Source organism: Pleurodeles waltl, chromosome 10, assembly GCF_031143425.1.
Source record: "Pleurodeles waltl isolate 20211129_DDA chromosome 10, aPleWal1.hap1.20221129, whole genome shotgun sequence".
In the NCBI taxonomy this organism is placed as follows: Eukaryota; Metazoa; Chordata; class Amphibia; order Caudata; family Salamandridae; genus Pleurodeles; species Pleurodeles waltl.
This window is the reverse complement of record NC_090449.1, coordinates 161,365,537-161,389,094: the sequence shown is the minus strand read 5'-3', so window position 1 is coordinate 161,389,094 and position 23,558 is coordinate 161,365,537. Positions and strand designations below refer to the sequence as shown.

Sequence of the window (23,558 nt, the reverse complement as noted above, 5' to 3'; positions counted from 1 at the left end):
TCAGAGGCCTGTAATCTAGAGCATCACTGCAGGACCCAACTATCTACACCATTACTGGTTCTTTACATCTCACAATGAAATCAGTTATGAGATGATAGCGAAATAGTGGGAAGATGTACTTTGTTACTATTGAAAGATGATTATTCAGGACCATCTTTTTTTTTAAACAAAATATCTTCGATTTGACAATCCAATGTAGTAACCAGCCAAATGGACTATGATCATAAGAAATACCATAACGGGACCTGCAGAGCTGCTCAAAGCTGCCAGTTTACTGAAAACCATAAACTGCAACCCTGTCTCTCACACCTCTTCATCCACCACACTGCTAAGGACTGTGTACCATAATATAATAATACAGGATTAAAAAAGAAAAAGTGTTCCCTACCCCAATTATGCTGCAAACAAAACATCTCTCAGGAAACATCTTGGGTTGCTGACTAAATGCTCAAAACCTTTTTTCACACACTCATCTGCATTTGCTTAATCAAACTGAAATGTATTTTATATTTTACATACTGATCCTGTGAGAAGTGACAACAAATATAACATTTTGGGACAAAGTCCTTTCTTCAAACCAACAAATAAACATTGAAATAATGTTTTCATTTTTTAATCTTTTTATTTTACCAGTTCGATGATCGAGTCCTAATACAAAGGGCACAACTTGTCTGTGTATTTACTATTTACAAGTAACTTCCCAATCTTCTGATATTTGTTTTTTCTTGTGCTGCCTCGTCCTTCTGTTTCCTTTAGAAATACATCTCAATGAATATACTCTACTCACCAGTGGAAGAGGCCATTCAGGAGCTACCACCTCACCCCAGTGGCGCCACAGAGAAGACCAGAAGTACTGATCCGGCCCTGATGTACCGAAGGATTACAAGAAAGAAAATCCACGGACAAAGGTCAGGAGTGGGGATACTGCAGCCCTACTTGTGGTATCTGATTTTTAATGAGAAGAAGAGAGGGCCCGCAGCAGGGGGATGGGCATAGTGTGACCTTTAGCTCCAGGAAGCCCTTCTTGAACGTTCTGCGGAGAGAGACACAGGCTATTGCTGGGAAGTAAAAATGGTTGAGAAGTGACCATGGGTAATAGGAAGTGCAGCAGTGAATTACTGGACGTAGAGGTGGATACATAGAAAAGACAAATGAGAACAGAGGGTAGAAGGACACGGGGTACCTGGTGTGGAACTGAATGAAAATGGGTTGGTGGTGAAGAGCTGAGCTCCAACTAGCCAGGCTCGAGGCACTATGCAGTAACAACCACATGGTGAGTTAACCAGAGAGATGAAAAACAGGCAGGAGAAGCTACTATGCAGATAGGCTGTGAAAGTAATTAAGTAGATGTGTGTGACCGGTACTTAATTCAAGTTCATCCCTTGACGTTGGTAATCTGGGGAATAATGAGACTGGTAAAGATACCTTTGAGGTAGGTGGAGCAGACAATCTCTTCCTAACGAAGATCGGGCAGTGATGCTTTATGTAGTAAAGCCCGATAAGCTATTTCCCCCATGGGGGACTGTGCAGGTTCGGGGTTGGAGGCAGAGGCTGTCACAATGGCCCAGCTCCCTCAGTCAATCAGTTCACCCCTCGTCCCCTTAAAAAAATTGATTGCCAGCCTACAGAGAAGTTGTCAGGAGGTGGATGAACAAATATGAGATTGATTAGGGTGCTAAGCTGTGGATGTTTTGCGTGTAAGCGTGCATGGTAAGGTGCATATCCTGCTAGTCAACACTATTTTCACTAGCTGTGAATTAATTCAGATTATGTAAACTTTTATTTAGGGGGTTTTGTGGCCCTGACAAAGGCCTACTGACACATAGGAGCTAATTTCTTGTCCGTAACATGAAGACCATTGACTCTAGGGGCTTGAATAGCTCAGAACACCCACCAAGGAACAAATTTGTACAACGGTTTTTACATTATCGTGGTAATCTACAATACATTCAGATTTATGGATTATATCCTATATATTTATATATATATGAATCCCCACAATATCAAAGAGCTGCCTAAAGCCTATATATTTGGGCTACAATGGCCAAACTCTTCATCATGAAGTCAAAGAGGGCAATACATTAAAAACGAGTGTAATTTAAGATGTTTTGCAAACAGTAGGAATCTGCTCCAAAAACCCCTTTTTATGACAGAGATGAGGAAGAAGAGGGCAGAGTAGCCTCATAGGCTGCCATTACATGGCTAAAGTAGAGGCTGTTCCTTTAAAAACCCAGAGACCACCAGTATCCCATCTTGCCCAGCTGGTGGCAGTTCTTTTTGAAGGCAATGTGTGACTGCTCCGGGGGCCCGCACATGGGAAGGACTATTCAATGCTTATGACTATAAATGGAAATCCCCTATGAGAGAAGTGCCTCTTTCATTGTAGCACTGCCAAGAGCAACAGAAGTGCTAGACTTGCAATTACCTACTCTGGAAACCATAGACAATTAATGGACTGAAATTATTCAACTGCATCTGAACCACTGATACCATTTAATGAGGCCCTTAAGAACATTTTCATAGACCTCTTGAACTAATCCATGATCAGCCCTTCTTGTCTCTCAATCTGTGACCAGACAGAACACACCAGCCCCAGGAACCTTGACTGTTTGATGAGACATCAATGCCTGAAAACCTTGTGGTGCAGGTATCCACACATAAAGTCAGCTTCAATACTCTCCATCTAAACACCCTAGACCGGTGGTATCAATGCCTTAGTCATGAAAATGTTTTCTTCTGCTAGCTTGGGTTTAACTTGTTTGAATCTGGTGCACATTCCCGGTATGTACACCCATGCCTTATGGGACTTAGCCAACTGCATCTCGACAGCTCTTAGAAGCGCCTCAGGAACTAAAAGGCTTAAACAATCCATAACAGACAGGTTGCAACATAGATATGTGTCAGGCAGGCATGGATACCACCCACTGCATTGGATGTTATATTGACACCAGTGTCGTGCTTAGAGACATGCCTGGATGGGATCAACTGGGTTACGTCCAAGCATTGCTTATAGACATGCCCTTTGATGAGTATAGGCTGTTTGTAGAGAAGACTGACTTGGAGCTCGAACGATTCAAAGGCAGTCATGTCTCAGCTCGATCCTTGTTGATATTGTCCCCTGCCAGACAATTCCTCCAGCAGTATAAGGAGTTTAGGTGCTATTCAATAGGCCTGGCTTATAGGTGGCATCTACCCTCTCAGCCAGGGCATCAGAAAATGCAGCCATTTCGATGCAGGGGGTATAGTGGCAGCCAGAGCCATTCACTTCAGAAATGGACAGCAATCCTCCAACTTTCCATCCCCTGCTGCAGAGGTTTCCCAACCACTTTGGTTTGCACTCTTGGGCCCACAATCTGCCATGGGGAGAAGGATCTGGTATTTCCTCCAGGGATGGAAATCCATTACATAGCACTGATGGATGTTAAAGGTTGCTCAAAGGGGCTACGTCCTGTCTTTCATTTCCCACCCTTTTTCTACCCACACCAGCTTGATTTTCATCACATCATGCCACTATCCCGATAAAAATACGTCAATCTCCTGCTGGCTAAAAAAGCCACTGAGCAGGTGCCGGACCTGGAGAGGGCCCATGGGGTGCTATTCATGTTACTTCCTTGTGCAAAAGAAGGACAGTAGACTCAGTCCTAAACTGGACCTCCTACCTTGAATGCCTTTCTGAAGAGGGACAAATCCAAAATGCTCACTCTGTTACAGATCCTTTCTGCTCTGGATCCAGGGGATGGGTGTTATCCCAGGATTTGCAAAACTCAAGTTTTATACACCCATCTTGCAGTCTGAGAGATGCTACCCGCAGTTCACAGTGGGGATGGGACACTTCCAATTTTTGGTGGTGCTCGGCTGAATCCAGCTACTTCATGTGACATATCGCAGAATACTGATGCCTTAACCAGAAAATAAATCAGTTATCATGGCTGACATCATGTTTGCAGGGGCTATGTTTGTACAACCAGGGAAAATTTAAGAAGGAAAATGTGTAGACGAGTGACGTGTTCATTTCGAGGTGGATTTAAAAATCGCGAATAGGACCTGAAAAACACAAGGAGCGTTGCTTATCTGTCTTGGTGGTTGCAGTGGCGGACATCAGAGCTCATTGGTGAGGACTGGGACTCATTTCACATCACCAGAAGTTTATCCAGGACAAGAGAGAGGAAGGCAGAAAGGGAGAAAAATTTAGAGAAAAATGGAAAATGATGGCAAGGGGAGAAAAGAGAGACGAGAAAGAACCAGAAAAAGTGAGATAAACAAACAGGAAGCTTAGGGTGGCAGATAATAGAGGCATGAGGTTATAATCAACATAAAGCAAACTTGCTACTTTGCAACTTTTTCATTCAGTAGCTCCTGTCAATGGTCTCTGTGAGCCCCCCGTTTCATTTTAACAAATTAAACACTGATTGGGAGAGGTAGAAATTCAGATGGGTGGTGCAAGGTAGGGGAGAATGGGATAACAAGACGGGTAATACTCATCATGAAGTACCTACAGCTCAAGACACCCCAGTGTCACCTCTTTGTTTTCTCAACACCGATCCCTCAATGTGCTGCTGCCTTAAGCTTTGTTACGGTGAATTTCATCGGATATATTGTGCCCAGTCCGGAATACTGAACTGTATTTTTCCTTTTATAGACGCTTCATGATAAGTTAAGAGGGAGTGCAAGTTATCTCCTCACAACAGAGTTATCATCGCGGGCTGGTTGAGGTAGACAGAAACATCTCATCTTTTTTTTTTTTTGGCATGACATGTAACCCAACCAGCGCAAAATGACACCTCTCAGTCTACAGAGGTAAACAAGGCATCCAAATGGCTGATATCTTTGCCTTTCGTGGGAGCTCTCGTTTTCTGTGATCATTCTCAGGCAAAGTAGGCGTAAAAGAAGATGTTGATGCACATGAGGATGATGGCGTTGACGCAGCACACTCTGGCCCAAAAGGGATCTTCTGCGGTGCTGCGGGTGTTCTTGATATGCAGTGGTTTGGGTACCTCTTCTGCCGCTTCTGACCTGGTGCCGCACAACCTGCTGGTCCATGAACCGTTGACTGGGGCAGCTTTGTCAGCTTCTACCCAAGAGAAGGAAGACATCTGTTAGACTCCATTGTGTTCCTATGTGTTTAACATAAGTGGGAAAATGGCCAAAACAACCTCACATGGTTCCGTACTCAAATGAACCCAACATGTCTACCATTTGAACTCAACAAGTAAACTGCCCTTTAGTTAAACCGAGTGTTTACCTCCTTTTTATCCACACTTCCCTCATTCACACCCAATATGTTGATGCATACGAACTCACCAGGACTTCATGAGAACTTGATAGTATTCCTGTTTGGGCACAAAATGTCCATCAATTGAAACTATCATCAATATTATATGGCAGTGCATGGCAATGGTGCGAGTTTTAGTCACTTGCTCTTGCCCTCACTACTAATTATGGTACATAGTATATATAGTTATACTTTTGCAACATGAAGTGTAGAGCATCTTATTACTGAATTGTCCTGCACTGCTGTGAAGTGTCCAGCATCTAATTCTCTGTAATGAGTCTGCGTTGTGGGGTGTATTGCACATAAATCAACTTCCTTTAGTGTTGGAGAAACAGACCTCTAGGGGATCTCCTCCTTGCTGTCTGACAGGTAATTGTGATCACAAATGTATCCTACTCAAAGAACATCACCTGCTGGGTCCCACAAGCGGCGTCACTGTCCCTGACCCTGTTCAACACCAATACGGTCCCCTGAATTATGTTTTCAATAGCTCCAGCATGTACTACTGTATGTACACTCAAGAAACCCAGAAACACAAAGGAACCCGGTAATTGTTAGCACATCACAAATTGCCTAATATATTCTAAGTTAGATGTTAATGACTAATATCCTCATCAAAACATCCAAATACGCCTGGTCCCGAGCACTTCACACATGTTACGCCCCTATGCCCTGGAACTCCCACTGTTGGCCTCAACTGCCCTCAACCTTGGAAGTGACCGGGGGGGATTGCAGGACTGGAAGGGGGACGAGCTTGACACTTTTGGTGGCCTGTTTGAGGACAATTTGCTCAGGATGTTTCAAGATCTAGTGAAAACTACTGAGATCCCTACTCACCATTTCCTAACTTACAGGACAATCCAGACCACGGTCCAGGGTCTTTGGCATGAGGGGTGAACAAGCCTCTGGTCCACAAAGCCTTTCAGAATATATGTTTGAAGAGTGGTAAAGTCAACCCTACTATATGGAGCCCTCCAGCCACAAGCCAAGGGAAATTTGGGGGACTTATGAGATCACTGAGTGACAAACATGGAAACGCAGATTTCAAACAAAGACTGGAACTCACTATTGGAGTATTGGAGCACACCACATGCTCCTCCAAGAATGCTACATTTAAACGAATACAATATTATTCTTTGCATAAACAGATAAACTTTATGTTCCCCACTGCACAGGAGGCATGTCCCAGGTTCAATGTGGTGGATACTAGATTCTAAACATGGTTTGGGCATGCGCAGCCCTTTCTCAGTATTCGGAAACTGTTGTCCGGTGCATCACAAGAGCCACAGACTGACGCATATTGAAAGCACCACCCTATTGCCTGTTGGGCCTCTTACACAAACCCAAAACGAGAGTACCACATCTAGATTCCTTCACCTCGCCTTGCTATTGGCTCATCAATAAAAAGCAATCTCGTGGCAAGACCTAGCCTACTGCCCTGGCATAATGAAGTAACAAAATGGCCAGACTCTGAGGAGGCAGCTCTCCAAAGAGTAGTGCAATTCGGCATGAGAGCAGCAGAGAAGAGCAAGCTCAAGAATGATGCCAGTGCCCAAAGTCCTCCTCTTAAACACACAGCTGCTGCAATTAAATGTGCTAGCACGGAATACTGAGGCAGTGTAATCCTGAAGCCATCTCGAGCATCTTCAATCCATTTAAAGCCACTCCCTGTTCCTTCAGCTCACTCTTGCAGCTTTCTGCTTTCTCCCATTGTGACGCTTTTTCGTTTGTCTCTTCCTCCGTCTTTCCCATATATGTCTTTTGCTCGCAGTAAATGCTTGAGGCATAAAAATAAGTGCTGGTGCTCCGCACCGGAAACAACATGCACAAATTGAGCACTGGTGAGATTAGCTTATGTTCATGTACCCCAGAGACTGTGACTACCTGTGCGTCATCCTATATTGTCAAAACTATTACAACTACACTTTCGCAGTGAATGATAGGGTATATTTACCCTCCCCATATTGCATGTACTCCTAGAAGTTATAATGAAGAATGCAATAGGGTGGATGACTGGGAAGTGATGTCATTGTTACGCTTACTGTTCAGAAAGTGAAAAACAATAAAATTGTGTTATAAAAAATACTCAAAGTCAGATGCATTGAAATTGCTTGAACATAAAGACCTGCAAGACTGAGATTTTGCAATTAGACACCTGGAAGCCAGCCTCACTTCTGTCTGACAGGCCATCTTATACACCACTACACCGCCTTTCAAAAAGTGTATAGACCATCTCTAAACTCAGACTCAACTTTATCACCACTTAGCCATCAAGTGAAAATTATCATCAAAATGCCTTCTACCATGTGCCATCCGTGTGTCGTCTGCGCTTTCTTTTGCTACTCCTACCTCAAAAGATCACTCTTTTCCGAACTGTTGTCATCTCTAGAATCAGCTTTTGGTGATCCTTCCAAATAGGGAATCTGAATAGTATGTGCCAATGTTTGATGACTGAAATGTGGCTGCAAAACATTTACATTTTACCATCACCTAAAAGTTGGTGGTAACCAATTCACAAATGGCAAGGGGTCCTCTTGGCACGCTTTCACCTTTGAGAATGTTTGATTTTTTTTTTTTAAGAAGGGGCAATGGTCCCATGGACCACTGCCAACTCTTCAAAATAAAAATGAAACGTTTCATTTTTCATTTGAAACCCATCTTCTAGAGAAAACGGACTGTGTTTGAAAAAAAGACTGCTTTATTTAAAAGCAACACAGACATGTTGGTCTACTGACCCCAGCATGCCACTATTCATGTGATTGCAACGAATCCTAGTGGGTCGCAAACTGCGATCCACCTCATTAATATTCATGAGGTAGGTCTATTCGTGACCCACTATGAATTGCTAATTTGGAAATTAGGGCCAGATTTCACTTATATAGTATATTAGTAATGGTGATGACCATAAAACAATTTGCAGGTCATAGCTATATGGTAATTGCTATTACTAATGTTCGTAAACCTAGCCCTATGGTCTTGAGTACATGTATTTACCTTGTTATGCATCCTCCTATGTTACCAACCTGATGTCTCCATAATGGACGACTAGATGCCGAAAGTTGGCAACCCAAAACAGACTCTCAGACTGGCTCAGTGAGATGCAAAGGTTTTGGTAATACAACTCTCCACATTTCCAAATTATCCCTCTTCTGGAAATCACTCTCTTTCATCTCTTCCTAGAAACAGAATTTCCGGAGATAAAGGGAGGGCTGAAAAAGTATCTTTTTTCAGACAGACCTCTAGACTAGCTCAGAGCTGAATGCTCGAGATTCAATAATCTTGTGGATAAATATGAGGCCTCTGCCAATGTGATGCTACTATTTGAAATTCCGGGAACCAGCCCATGGGATCTAAAGCTCTGTTTTTATATATATAGCGCGAACTCGGTTTAAAAAGAACCACAGGATGTTGATCAGACGCCGAGACTCGACCTGGTTTTCCAGCTCCACGGTTTGCAGCTCTGGCAGTTACGTCACATTCCTGTACACACGACACATTTTCTATGTAATTAAATAAATACACTAAAAAATATTCTCTGGGGTGAACTGTACAGCTTTGCTATGATGTATAGAGTGTGTGTGTGTGTGCAAGCATGAGTGTGTGTGTATGTGTGCGAGAGTGTGTGTGTGTGTGTCAGTGTGCATGAGTGTGTGTAGGTTTGTGAGAGTGTGTGTGCAAGTGTGTGTGTGTGTGCATGTGTGATTTTGTGAGTGTATGTGTGAGTGTGTATGTGAGTATGATTGACTATGTGATTGTGTGTCCATCAGTGTGAGCGAGTGTGTGGGTGTGTGAGTGTGCCTGGGTGTGTGTGAGTATCTATATCAGTGTGTGCTAGCGTGAGTGCATGAATGAGTGTGTATGTGCAAGTGTGTGTTTGAGTGTGTGAGTTAGTGTGTGAGTGTGTCTCAGTGTGAGAGTGTGAGTGCGCATGATTGTGTTAGTATATGTGCCCGAGTGACTTAGTGTTAGTGTGCATGAATGTGAGCGTGTTATTGTGAGAGTGTGTGTTTGAGTGTGAGTGTGTGTGTGTCTGTCTGTGTGTGTGTGTTTACGATGCACCCGATTGTTTGATAGTCCAGAACAGCGTGCCCTGCTTCATCTTTATAGATAATGGTGTGAAGTGCCCCTCCTTGATGGATTAAACGCACTAGCAGTAGTGTGCACTAGCAGTAGTGTGATCCTCTAGGAAGACATAATGATCTGGTGATTTAGATAAATGAGGAATTGTTCTCAAGCTCAAGTGAGCTACTGGATAGAAGTGGTGACAGAGGATGATATAAAGAGCATCATGTCCTACCACGAGCCCTGAATGGAGAAGAGTAATGGTTATTTAAGTTGCCTGGTGTGGTTTGGATTTGAAGTCTTTGTGCTTCTTGCTTTACATGAATTAGCTCACAGGGGAAAGGGGGTGGGGGTGATTTGCCTGTGACTGGCTCTACTCTTGCCGAGGCATCCTTTCAGAGGTAGGAGGTGTGTTGAAATATATCACATATTCATACATCAAATGACCTGTGCAAATACACCATATATCCCGCAGGCTAGACTGGCAGAGGGTAAAAAGATGCTCATGGCGTCAGAGTCAAACTCCAGGCTTCGGGTTCTGGGATGAGAGCCCAGGTTGGACAGACAAGTCAGTTCTGGTTGACTCTGGAAGTGGTTTGTTGAGACGGGATGCAAGCCTAGAGGTACAAATAGTCTAGCTCACCTTCTTTTTCTCTTCTGGAAGCTCTATTTGTTGTATTAAGTTTCTGCATGGAGATCTCGGGGCTGCCTCTGTCTCTGGAAATGGTCCACCAGGTCAGGTTTTTCAGCTGTTTTAGAGAGAAGAAGTATGACTGAATGAACTCTCAATGTAACCAATGCAAACAGGCCACCTGTAGGAGAAATGGCCGATACAGCCTAATACCAAGACATCAAGAACACATCTTTGGTTAAGAATTTCTATGTGTAATTAAAGCCAGTCAAGTTTGTTGGGTGTCATCTGGTTTTACTTCCACTTCCAGCGCATTTTAAAGAGTTTTTGTCAAACAGTTGAAAAAATCATTTGTTTTTTGGTAATTTGTACTTATTTTTTTACATTGTAAATATAGTCAGAACGGAAATATGTGATCTCATCACACCTACACCCACATGTGATCACACCTACATGACCCCATGGCCAACACCGTCACCATCATCCCCTATGCCGACAACAAACAGCTCATCCTCTCATTGTCCAAAGATCCCTCCACTACAAAAGCTAACTTCCACAGATGCATGATGAACGTCATGGACTGGATAAAGGACAACTGTTGCAAACTCAACTTGGAAAAAAACGAAAGTCCTTATCTTTGGGAACAACATCTTGCCATGGAACGACTCATGGAGGCCATCGAAGTTTGGTACACCCCGACTCAAAGGCCATGCCTGCAACCTCTGCATCATCCTGGATAGCAAACTATCCAGAAAGAAACAAGGCAACACAGTCTCATCCACCTGCTTCCATACCCTTCGCATGCTCTGCAAGATCTTTGGGTAGCTACCAGTAAACCCAAGAAGGACCGTCACACAGGCAGTTATCACCAGCAGATTAGATTACGGAAACATAGTCTATGTAGAAATCACTGCACATCTCCTGTAGAGACTCCAGACAATACAGAACTCGTGGCAAGACTCATACTCAACCTCCCCAGAAGGACCCACATCACACCCCATCTCAAGAAACTACACTCGTTCCCGATTCAGAAGAGATGACAGTTCAAGATGCTGACCCCGGCCTACAAGGCCCCGCACAATCAAGAGCCAGTGTACATCTACCAACGCCTGACTTTCCACCACCCAACCAGGCACCTCCAATCAGCCTCCCTCTCCCTCGCAGATACCCCATGGATCCCTAGAGCCAACAGCAGAGAACGCTCCTTCTCGCACCTGGCAGTCAAGGCTTGGAACGACCTCCCCTTGCACCTAAGGACGGCAAAATTGCTCCAACAATTCAGAAGGGAACTACAGACCTGGTTGTTTGAATAATCCACCTCCACGCAGCAGTGATCAGCTCCAGTGCCTCCAGACCCTCGCAGGTTATTTGCAGTGCTTTATAAATGTTTGACTGATTGATTGATTGATTGATTGATCAGATGACAATACTTAATACAACAATATGAAATGCATATAAATGATACAGGTCTGCTATCTCCTCTAGTGTCTCACATTTTTTATTTCAAGGGAAGAGGTTTACCTGTTATGTTTGTGAGTATCCACTGTTAATCACTATCCAGATTCACTGAATGTAATTCTTCAAGAAGGTATGGTGCACATGTTTTGATAATATGAGGCCATCTTATGTGTGCTATGTTTGTGTGACTAAGCATGGGGGAAAAGTGTGCTGTGTGTTTAATATTCACTTTGGACTGTATTTTCCAATTTGTAAGTGAGCGTTATTAGGTCATTGAGATTTTTCATTGTATTTCTAGGTGTGATCAATATGTTGCCCCAAATTGTAATTCTTATGTTTTCTGTCACACATATTAGTCCTGCTACAGGCCATTTTAACAACTCTCCTCTCCTTGTACCAGTTTGGTGTGCAATCGCTTGATTCCAGATCATAGCTATTTGTCTCTTTATGAGAAACAATTCTATGGGGGTGATTTAGAGTTTGATTTACAGGGCAATCCGCCACAAACAGTACAGATTACCCTGTTTGCCAAAATGATGGTACACCAGTTCTATTTAGGATCAAGAGGGCCGTCAGTTTTCCTTCGACAGAGCCCCTGTTGGCTCCCTTCAACAGAAAGCTTCCTCCAGTGGCCCAAAAGAGTAGGGGCCATCAAAGCAAAGGAATTACACCCCCTTTCCGATCTTTTGGTGGATGGTGTGATGTCCATTTTTTTCTATCTCTCGCCACCAGATTGCATAAAGTAAAAACAAATAATAACCACTACACCCAGGGAAAAAACTCCCTGGGTATGGGGGACATTAGTTTTTCTTTGTTTTTCAACAACAAACTCAAATTGCAGGAGTTTGTTGTTGAAGAACTTTGTAAAAGGTTAGTGGATGGCCATTAAACCCTTTTTGTATCTTGACAGGATCTACCATGAAGACAATTCCTGTCATGGTACAGAGATCACCAATGGTCTAGCAGTGATCTCTAAATTTGGCCAATGGTAGTTTATCAGGGTGGCAGACATAATTTATTCTGCGCCCTGATGGACAGAATACCATCCACCAAACTTTAAATCTGACCCTAAGTCATGAATCAGTATTCAAGTGTTCTTTCTTTTTCGGTCTTATTTTCAGCCCTAGCAAGAAAATTCCAGGGTTGTGTATGTTGGATCTACCCGTGAGTTGTGTGATTGGTGCCCAGTATTTGGATATGTCTGAGCACGATTGGAGCATGTTCAATAGAACTGCATTCCCCATCCAACACAGTGGACAGGCATTTGCAATACCTGGATTCATTTTGTGCATTCACTGTGGTATTAGATAAGTCTTGTGTAAGATGTTATACTGCATTCATTTAAGTCTTGAATTTCCCGAACTTAGGGCCATATGTACGAACACATTTTCCCATAGACACAGAATGGGTGAAACCCTTTGATACATCTGGCCCATGGTGCATGGAGTGAATTTTGCGAAGGCCCAGGTGGCTTAAACTGAGAGCAGGGGTTTGAGTTGCCAGACAGGAGCCTCTGCGGGGCTGCAGGATCACTGCAAACCTACTTGCAGTGCTTGGCCTACCTCATAACCTTCAGGATTGTATTTGCTGACTGATTTGCTTTATTTTTACCTTCTTGTGCTTGCATGTTCTTGAGTTCTCAAAGTTTTACCTCCTGCATGGTATAAATATGTAAACATAGTGAATGGTCTGATTTGCGTGCCTGCTGTTTTGAAATGGTCCAGCTATTCGCTGTCTCGTAGGTGAGACCTAAAACAATGAAAAAAGCATTACAATCAACCCGTGTTTTATTGATGACCTTGAAGTTGATCTTAGAGTGGGGTTTACGCCCAGAGCTTCTCAATTGCACCCCTTGATCCCACCTACATAAATGTACACCACAAAAGGTTCTACATGGCCAGAACTGTTGTAATGTTTTTTTTTCCTGGCTATACTGCATAAGCATGTATCATTTACCATTTTGCTTGGTCCTTTGTCCTCTTGCCTTTTGCAAACATTGCGTTGATCTTGGAATGTAGGGTCCGGTGTGGCTGGAAGGTTGAGAATTGGGTGGTAGAGACAGTTTGATGGGAGGCGGTGTTGTTGGTTGTATGAAAATAAAGGCTGGCCCTTATTACAATTGAAAGGAAATCAGGGTATTTACTATGTAATTAGAACAATGGGGGGACTTCAGACCTCAAAGTCCTAAATAGAGACCAGAAGCCAGCCACAACAACATCACAACGTCACAACACAACAGCACCTAGGCCCTCTAGTCAGAAGTGCAATGAGACTGGCATGACCATAAACAAGGCCACACCAAACTCATCAATCCAGGGCAAATGAGAGCAAAAAAGTGAGTGCAGTGTAGTATTTTCTCCTCAAGGTTCGAGACTCACTGATTGAGCGCTCCCAAGCAGCAGCAAATTGCTACAGCAATGCGCCTACATTGCCCAGCCAATCATATTGTCAAGTTCATCAGTCTCTCAGTAGTGAACAGGCCATGTTCATCTTTAAATTGTTCAAAGTGGAAGGGATGCTGCTCCACACGTCACTCAAGCAACACAATCTGTGATGATGCCCAGGTGTTGTGCGGGACTTCTGCAGGCATCCAGCGCATAGAGGTATGAGTTATACGTCCAAACAATCATCAGCATTAAGTCAGTGCAGTATCTTGAACAATACACAGTTTCACACATCAAGAGAAACACAGGTGATAGCAAGTCTGGGGTTGTGTAACCCAATAACTGGTAGGTAAGAGCTACGGCACTTTCCTACACTATTCCCGGGTCAATGTACAGGTTCAGGGTTTCACAAGCGGGAAGTGTGGATTAGGGAGCTTTTTTTAATTGCAAATGTTTGCATTCACTTCTGTGGGAATTTATTATTTAATGTTAACTGCATTTTTAGTATATTTTCACTGTTTTTACATTGTCACTATAAGTGCCACGAGATCCTTTGGGGTAAAGGTACTCTATTTTAAGTATTAACATTGTATTATTATTCACTAATCACAGATTTCAAGCAGCAAATGGCATATGTTTTTTGGGAAAAATCTTGCAATATTAAATTAAAATCTGCATAACTTTTTTTTTCCCAAAGTCATCACAAGACTTCTTAAAGTTTATACCTTTTAATTGAGTTTTACTAAAAAGAGGAACAACCTGGTCAAGTTCAATAAGCCCTCATGAAAGCAGACAGATGATAATCGCCCATTTATCCATTTTGTCTTTTGAACCACACACTAGTGTCCCACAGGCCTCACACCAATAGGAAAACTCGTGTAAGGGAGAACTGTGAAGGAAACTCTGGGTAGGGTGGGTGTGATGAGAAGGGAATGACAAGAGATAGATGTGGAGAACACAGGAGAGGCAGCAGGAAGCTCAACTACAGCCACAACAACAATAAAGTCACCACCAAGCAAAGCAGAAATAAAATACAAGTGGGAGAAAGTCTCTACGAATTCAAGGAGCACTAGAGCAAATCAGGCAGCACGCAGAGGTGATTAAGCATTTAAGTTCCAGGGCGATGATCCTGCTTTGAAGCCATCTAAGTAAGTGTACGCCACCTTCAGTTGTCAAATATTAAAGACATGCCGTTGTACATTTCTTTAAGCTTATCTTGCAGGCATGCCTAGACACTCTACAGATCTGTCTAAACTACTTAAAGCTGTAATCACTAATCTTGTCTTTGTGCCCCATAATTCAGGAAAAGTAGTATTCAAAGAGCTCCTTTCAGTGAGGTTGGTTCCTCAGTATCAAGGGACGGATGAATGAAACACTGGTCGCATTACACTGATAACAAAATGCAAGCAGTATTTTGAAACCAGGGTAGGATGTTGTGAACCAACATATGTATTAATAGGATAGTTCACAGGATTCCAAATGAAAGGGGGTCACAATCCAACCTCCTCAGTAATATCTATTGGGTAGTTTGCGAATTGCAACTCACTATGATTGGTGGCGTTTACAGAGACGGAGACCTGCTGAGGTCAGTAGATCACCATATTTGTTGTCCACCAGGCGCACCCAGGGACAGCTGCCTCATAGGATCATTGGGGGTTGACCCCCCAATGTGCACTACTACATCCTAGGCACACTCATCATAAATGTTTTCCCTTAAAATACTTTGCCGTCCACAGTGTTATTTATTTGCTTCATTTAAAGGCAGAGCCACGGAGCTCTCTCTCCCGGCAAAGCGGTAGGTGGGTGTCTGCTAATGCTGGGACATAATTGATTGGGACACTGTTAACTGAAATGTGCATGGCAGATAGGACGGTGTTTTTGCTGTGGCCAGGCTGCCATGCATCATTCAGGCTTCCACAATCAATGCTATCTGGGAGCTGTGAGGTCAGAGGCATAGCCTCATCTCTCAGCGCTGTGTTTGACTTCTCCAGTCAATTCTGCCACTGCTCTTATGCTGTTTAATACTATAAGCAACATGAGAGCAGTGCTTGGATTTGATGGGATGGCATTGCCCAGCATGCACATGTTCAAAGCCAGGCAGTGCACGAAGAGGGAGGATTCAACGTTGGTCGGGAGTGAATTTGGAACAATTTGCAGTTGAAGGTGTGCTCTCTGAATCAGGAATCCTACGAGATGTCAAGTTATGTTTATGTCTTTAAGCAGTGCGCACCAGAAGCTGCAGAAGTCATGCTGCAGAGGGGATCAGGGCACCTACTATTTATATTTCTATAAATAGAAATAATTTACTGTCATGCGCGCCACCATTTTCAGGAGTTACGATCTGCTCCTGGGTGCACTCCACCACTCTGTGAGGAGACCAAGTAGTCAGCAAAGAAGGAGCACATCACCTCTGTGATAGACATCTCAGGGGTAACATCAAAGAACCCCAGAACCCGGGCATTTGATGCTCTCCGGCCATTCCCAAGTGCCTGCATTTTGTTGTCCAAAGTATCATCTGTCTGTAGATTCTGCATAGATTACCACTTGCTCCTCTACTCCATCCACCCTCCTTCCAAAATCTGACACTTCACCCCCCCAGCTACCTCACCGCTGCTTTAGGGAATTTAGACTCCATTCTTTGAAACTTGGCATCCAATGCCAATGTTGTTTTCTTTAACATGTATAGCTGCTTCACAATTCAGTCCAAATGACTCAACATTTCTTTATGACCCCTGGCCAGCTCACCAAATCCTCTTCTCTGTCAACCACTAGGGTTTCTTGTGAGTGCCAAAAAAAGTCCTGCTTCATTGTTTTATGCTTGCTTGCCATTGTTTACTCATACTTATTGCATACAGCCTTTGTCTTACAGGGGGCCCATCATGGGCCTCTCGTCAAGGGTTGTCTCTCCTCTAGACCTCTACCCACCAATATAAACTCCACCTCCCATGCTTTTTCCACCTCTGATCAATTTTGCACTTGGGGGTTAGTTCCTGGGAGATTCATGGTGTCCCCCTTTCACCAGTAGCACACACCCTGCAGTTCTCAGCTGCGCCGTCCACCATTCTCCTTCGCAATGACGAAGGGCAGCCCTCGTAGGGGCGCGCTCCTCTTCAGTGACACTAGCAGATTTATGGTCAGTTCGCCTCTACTCTGGGAGCACGCCACGGTCGTCCCCAGATTTCGGTTCTACGCAGACTGCCAGCTCATGAGAGCAACGTGTGGAGCTTAGACAAGGAACCAGTCACATCTTGCGGGAGGGAGAAGGGGAGGGGACAGGGAAGCAACCCAAAAAATAATTTTTTGTTTTTTAAAAACTTACCTTTTTTGCTGCGCCACCACCGCGCCACTCCTCAGCTGCAAGCACAGGCTCACAGCCTGACCTGCGTTGAAACCTACCACTGCTTTCATGCTGCCAGCAGCATAAAAACTGCAGGATTGGACGGAGCGCCCAGTCAGAGTGCTGGAGAGAGCCTAGTGCGCATGTATGTTTGGCCGGCCCAAGACGGCCAGCCAAACATATATGTGCACTGAGGAGAATTGCTGTACACTCCCCCTCTGTCCCTCTCAAGCATGTGGCCCCGTCCCTTTTGCAGTAAAAACATAATAAATGTACTTTATTATTTACTGTGAAAGTTTTGGGGATGCTTCTGCTGGCGGGGGGTGGGGGGGGTTACGCTCCTCCGCGTTAGTAGGGGAGCCGCTCCTGCAAGGAACCACCATCTTACACACTGTTCCACACATTTTTTTACGTGCATTTCAAGAAAGTAACACCGTCCTACGATGTATTATTGAGAAAGCAGGGTATTAGACATAGCTAACCGCACACATGATAACAGTAACACTAATTTAGAAATGGGAATAATCCTCCAAGCTGTGAAAAGGACTCAGTTGGCAGATTCACGTGGCAGATAGGCAAAACTATTAAAACAGCTGCGACAAGTAGGTTTTCGTCCTATGCTACACTCAAGAACCCTGCAAATTGTCCATGCCTTTATGGTCATGTCTGAGAAGCACTGAGGTTTGGAGTTAGAGTTCTGTAATTTAGGAATTTTCAGGAACTGTATCCTTCATTCGGGATAGTGCTCTTCAAAAAGCGCTTTTATAAGTACTATAAATAAAGGTCTGGTTTATAGGGACAGTAAGCGTCATGAGATCCAGTACCTTATACTTGATATTAACTGCACTGTAGAACATAACACTGCACTACGTAGAGTAAAAAGACTTGCGCAGGCTGCCAAAAAGGCATTTGCTGAGTGCACCCTAAAAATCACGAGCACCTGTAGTATTGCAGTAACCCCAACTTAAGGAAGGAAAGCTTTGATTTTCTTTTGCAAACAAAGCTCGTTTTTGGGCCTGGGGTTGGGCATATGAAACTATATCAGAGTACATAACAGTTGTGTCTGAGAGTTTGAAACTTTGTCTTGGCAACAAATGTGATTCAGCTTTTTAAGGCTGTGCTCAGACATTTGACTCCTTGCCTGGGTATTTCGGCATGCTAGTGCGTTTGAGGCTGTGCCTCAGCTAATGATGGCTGAGTTTAGGTATTTTTGCTTGCGGCTGACCATTAGGCTCCAGACTTCAGCAGATAATATTGTGCGTGAGTATCTGAGGGTCCGGTTTGGAATTTTAAACTTTGTTCAGGCATTTAAAACTATTCCTGGGCATTAGACCGTTGTCCTTGTGCATTTGAGGCTATACCTGGATAACGAACTTATTTATTTTTGTATGTCTTTTATTAAACTCTTATAAAGAAGCAGCTCAACTCAGAGGACTTTGACAGTGCATCCCACAGAAAGCAAAACAAACAAGAGAGTTACTACACAAAGTCATGTTCCAAATAGAGACAAGACATATAGCAGAGTCGCAGATGAATGTATGCTACAGGACAAGCCAACGAGAAGAATATACCAGGTTATGGTCAGAGACGAGTAGCTGGGGATGGTGAAGGTCAAAAAGAAAATAAGTTACTTACCTGTAACTTAGATTCTCCAGTATTGGGATCTTTCATGGATTCAAATGCTTGAATAATTCCCTGTCGCCGAAGACGGAGTCCCACAGTAACATTGTAAAGCAGTACTATACAGCACACATAACCTATGATGGCTAGAAGACATTAATTTGATTAACTTATCCATATCATATATAAAGAACCAAACTCTAGCCAATCAGGCAATAGCACCCTCTACAACACCCATCACAGAGGCATCTCCCTTCAGATTTTCAAGCACTAGTGTGAACGAAATACCAGTACAATTATGGGGCCTCTACAAGGAGGAAGGTGGGTTGCATGTGAATCTATGACGATACCAATACTGGAGAACCATAGTAACAGGTAAGTAACATTTCTTCTCCAGTATTGGATCTTTTATAGATTCACATGCTTGAATCAGAATAGCCAGCAGTTAGAGAATCTATATAATCATCATTAACATGGCGCAAAAGCATAAGGTGGCATAATAGAATAGAAAAGGGCTCATCTTATTGAAACAAATGGTGCAACACCGCAATAACGGTGCATGAACATATGCCTGTTCTTCTATGCTGCTGCTTGACATATATCTACGAAAGGCACCCTGGCGAACAAAACGGTCGTAGTAGAAACTGATCTGGGGGAGTGCTCTTTCCCCTTGTTCACCAGAGGCTTTCAAGACATGGAGTGAGAAAACTGAATAGCTGCTGAAATCCATCGATCTATTCTCACGTTGGAAACTCGAAGGCCTTTAAGATGATTGCCTTATGCTACTAGCAGTTGGCCTGTTTTCTGGTATTGTTTAGTGCGATGTAGATAAATTTCAGGCATCTTTTAAAGTCCAATATATGCAACAATCTTTCAGATGCTGTTTTGGAAACAATATCCTCAGGACTATGGGCTCCTTTAAATGAAAGTCCGTAGGGACTATAGGAATGAATCTTGGGTTGGTTCTGGAACCACAGTATTATCCTCAAACTGTAGAAAAGGCTCTCTAATTGTTTTTCTCGCCAAGTCTTCTTGCTGACATAACAGCAAATAATATTTTTTCACGTTAAAAATGTTATATCTGCTTTGTGGATAGGTTCAGAGAGAGCCTTCATGAGTTGAGCAAGCACTATATTAAACTGCCAAGATGAGGGAGGTGTCTTAATTGGAGGAAACACCCTGATAAGGCGTTTAGGAAACTGCTTAATCACCCTAACAGAAGGAGGGTGAACCAATCGATCTTCTGTATCTTGCAATTGCTGCTAAATGCACCTTAATGGAAACATGGACCAAAACTGATTTTGCTGAAAGTAAGAGATAAGGCAGAATTTGCTCTGGTGGTTCTAAGACATGGTGAACGTTTGATTTCTGACACCAGAAACAGAGAAGTTTACATTTTAGTTTATAAATCATATTAGTGGTATCAGCTCTGGCTTTTGCAAGAATGTCTCTGTAGTCTTGAAGGACTTTCATATTTGCAAGCTCATTTTATTTGAGTTTGGATGAAGTACCTGGCCGGTGATTCATAGTTAATAACCTAGGTAGGGGTTTCATCTGGATATGAGCCCTGTCCAGGAGGAGTAACATTTCTGTGAACTAGTGCTGTCTGGGCCATCTTGGAGAAATCAGAATTATCTGACACAGTTCCTTCTTCATAATGCTGAAAAGTTTGGGATTCAAGGAGATTGGGTAAATGCATAGGAAAAGATCCCTGACCATCTCATCAAAAACACATTCCACCACGAAGCCTGTTGTGGGCGCCAACTTGCATAAAATAGGCATTTTCGAATCTCCGGTGTGGTAAAAAGATCCTGTGCCAGTTTGCCTTATCGATGGAAGATTTCATCCTAAGTTGTCTGATTGAGCTCCCATTTGTGGCAACGGTTTTTGGTCTTCTCAATGTCTGTGCCAAGCTATTGTTTGTCCCAGGAACATGTTCTGCTCTTATTGTTATTTGGTTCTTCAGTGCCCATTTCCAAAATTATTACGCTTCTTGCAATAGGGCCAGATACCTGGTGCCCCCCTGTTTGTTTACATAATGCATGCTGGTGGTGTTGTCTGTGTAAATCAGCACTGATAAGCCTTTTATTATTGGCAGGAATGCCTGGAGACTTCATGAAATGGCTTTGAGCTCTAACTAATTTATATGCATTTTCATTTGCTGCGGAGACAACTTCCCACTTAATTTTAGATCCTGTAGATGGGTGCCCCATCCCTCTAGGGAAGCATCTGTGCTAATAACAAATTTAGGTATCTAGGTAGGACTGTTAGCCCTGTTGACAGATTGCCATCTTTTGACCACAGGCGTGGAGCTGCTGTCTTGTTTGGAGTGATTTGAATTAGGTAGTCAAATGATCCCTGCTTTTGAATTCATTGCTTGTCTAAGCTTTCCTGTAAGAACTGCATTTCTAGATGGCAAAACAGAACTAGGGAAATTGCAGAGGACATTATCTCTAGATGTGATTTGAACAAGTGTATCGAAATGGACTTTCTTTTCAGTAGCCTTTGCACTAACAGATTGAGTCTTGTCTGCCTTGCCTGTGATAAGAATGCCTTGCCTCTGATTGCTACCAGAACTGCTCCCAGGAACATTATTTTCATTGAACGAATTATTAATGATTTCTGGTGACTGATGGTAAGACCTAAGTCCTTGAACAATACTAGACAAGTTCTTGTTGCTTCTGTCGCTTCACCAGCAGTTGGTACCTTTATCATTCCATTGTTGAGGTATGGAAATACCTGGAAACTCTTCTGTCTTAGTTAAGCTGCTGCAAAAAAATGTGTGAAAATACAGGGGACTGATTGGAGCCCAAAAGGGGCCTGAATTCACAAGTCCTGAATCTTAAGAATTTGTAATGTTTTGGATGAATCGGGAAATGAAAGTAGGCACTCTGTAGATCCAAAGTTGATATGTAAACTCCGTGACTGAGAATTTGCAGGATGTCCTGAAGAGTTAAAATGAAAAAATATTGTTTTCTCAGGGTACTTGTTTAATTTCTGCAGGTCCAAAATGGGTCGCCATTCTACTGTTTTCTTTCTTATGAAGAAGAATCGGGAATAGAAACCCATTTCTTTTTGAGAGTAAGGCACTTTCTCTATTGCTTCCCTTAGTGCCATGCTCTGTACTTCTAGGTAAGGTGGGGTTGCTCCCCTTGTTAAAGTGTTTTGGTGGCCTCTGGGAAAATATGGGAGTATGACCTAGGTGATTAAATCTAACACCCACATGTCCGATGTTAAAACCTCTTGCGATTGGTGTAAAAGATGTGAACTTTAGGTCCCAAGTTGTTGGTGGGATGGAGAGGGTATAACTGGGACTCAAACATTGTCACTGCTTTCTGCCAGTGTCTCTTTCCTGTGAAACTTGTTTCCTTTCCTGAGCTTGCTTTGCATAAGCTGCTGTTTGCAGTGATCTAAATTGCTGCTGTCGATAGAAAGGCTTATATTGCTCCTGAAAGGGCTGGTATTGTCGGTATTTGTATGGCTGATATCCCCCTATATATGTGAACAAACCACTTCCTCTTGCTCCTTGAAAAGGCATCTTTCTTCGCTGCAGGGTTCCTAAGCATCATGCGGTATCTGTGTCCTCTGTAATCACCTGTAATGTGTCATCCACACGCTTTCCACACAATGCCTCTCTATTATATGGCATGTCTGGTATCCATGTATTCGGAACTTCTGGCCTGAAAAAGGTGGCCTTCAAGCATCCTTGTCATCTCAAGACAGCAGCACGCGCCAACTGTTGAAACCATGATTATGCTATATCCATAGTCCAGTCTTACATGTCTGAAGAGGGACTTTCACCCTCTTGAAGGATTTTCCTTGCTTCTTCTCTCACATCGTCAGGCAAGAGAGCTATGTATGCAGCGATGTCTGAACACATTTGCCTGTCATAGTGGAATTAAATAATCGGCCAAATTATTGGGAGTAAATTGGTTACCAGGGATTACCCCTTCCTCTCTGTCCTTGTCTCAGGAGACGGCTTCATCTGCAGGAGGAACTCCTATATTTGAAACTGGAGTGCTCCTAGGCATTAGATGTGCAGCTATGAGACGCGGAGTTCTCAGAATGGGGGAGTGAGGTGGATGCATAGACTGTAATGGCTATGTAGCCCTTGTAGGTTCCAGAAATCTTTTACAGTAGCCTTGCAACATGCTGGAGGACTTGTACCAAGGTTAGTGGAACTTGAACGATGTCTTCTTGTGGTGGAGGTTGACTATAATGCTAAAACTGTTCCATTTATTGTGTTCTTTCTATATATTGTTGCTGTCCTGAGAAATCATAATAATCATTATAGTATTCATCTTTTTCGTATTTGACATTCAGTTCTGTAGAACTGTCGGCCATTCCAAATGATCATTCATCATTGGAATCCTCTTCATCAAGCAAGTGTCTTGACAGGAGAGGAGAAACTTTGCTCAGAGATGCATGTTCTGGTCTAAAAAATTCTGATTGCATTAGTTCTCTCATTGATGGTACTGCCAAAAATTCCATCGATGATTCCATTGTAATTTTTGTCGACGGCTGAGACCCTTTTCTGCCACACAGTGTCATCGATCAGTAGTGATCACCACTGTCAACTGTGTCTTCATCAATAGCCCTTTGGTCGATGCTGTTTGGGTTGACAGTGTCTTCATCGATAATGTTCTCATTATCAATATCATCATTGATGGTATCATCATCACTACTGTTGTCATCGATGACGTCATCATCATTGACGTAGTTGTCAGTGTTGATGTAATCATCGACATCATTATCGGTATGGTCTACAGCGATGTTGCCGTTGTTGATATTTCA

General features: G+C 43.1%; 1 protein-coding gene across 3 annotated transcripts in view; it reads right to left on the bottom strand.

The window, feature by feature from the left end:
* Positions 1-629: 629 nt before the first annotated feature.
* The window catches only part of SLC5A10 (solute carrier family 5 member 10), a 546,087-nt gene continuing 523,158 nt past the window's right edge, over positions 630-23,558 (bottom strand). The window contains exons 14-16 of one of the 3 annotated variants that reach the window (XM_069210113.1): positions 9,978-10,083; positions 5,958-5,969; positions 630-5,059 (exon numbers count right to left, since the gene is read on the bottom strand). In XM_069210113.1, the coding sequence (XP_069066214.1) occupies positions 4,866-5,059; positions 5,958-5,969; positions 9,978-10,083 (312 nt within the window). In that variant the 3' untranslated portion in view covers positions 630-4,865. Of the gene's footprint in view, positions 5,072-5,957; positions 5,970-9,977; positions 10,084-23,558 lie in introns of all 3 variants that reach the window. The other 2 variants (XM_069210111.1, XM_069210112.1) reach the window with 2 other exon arrangements.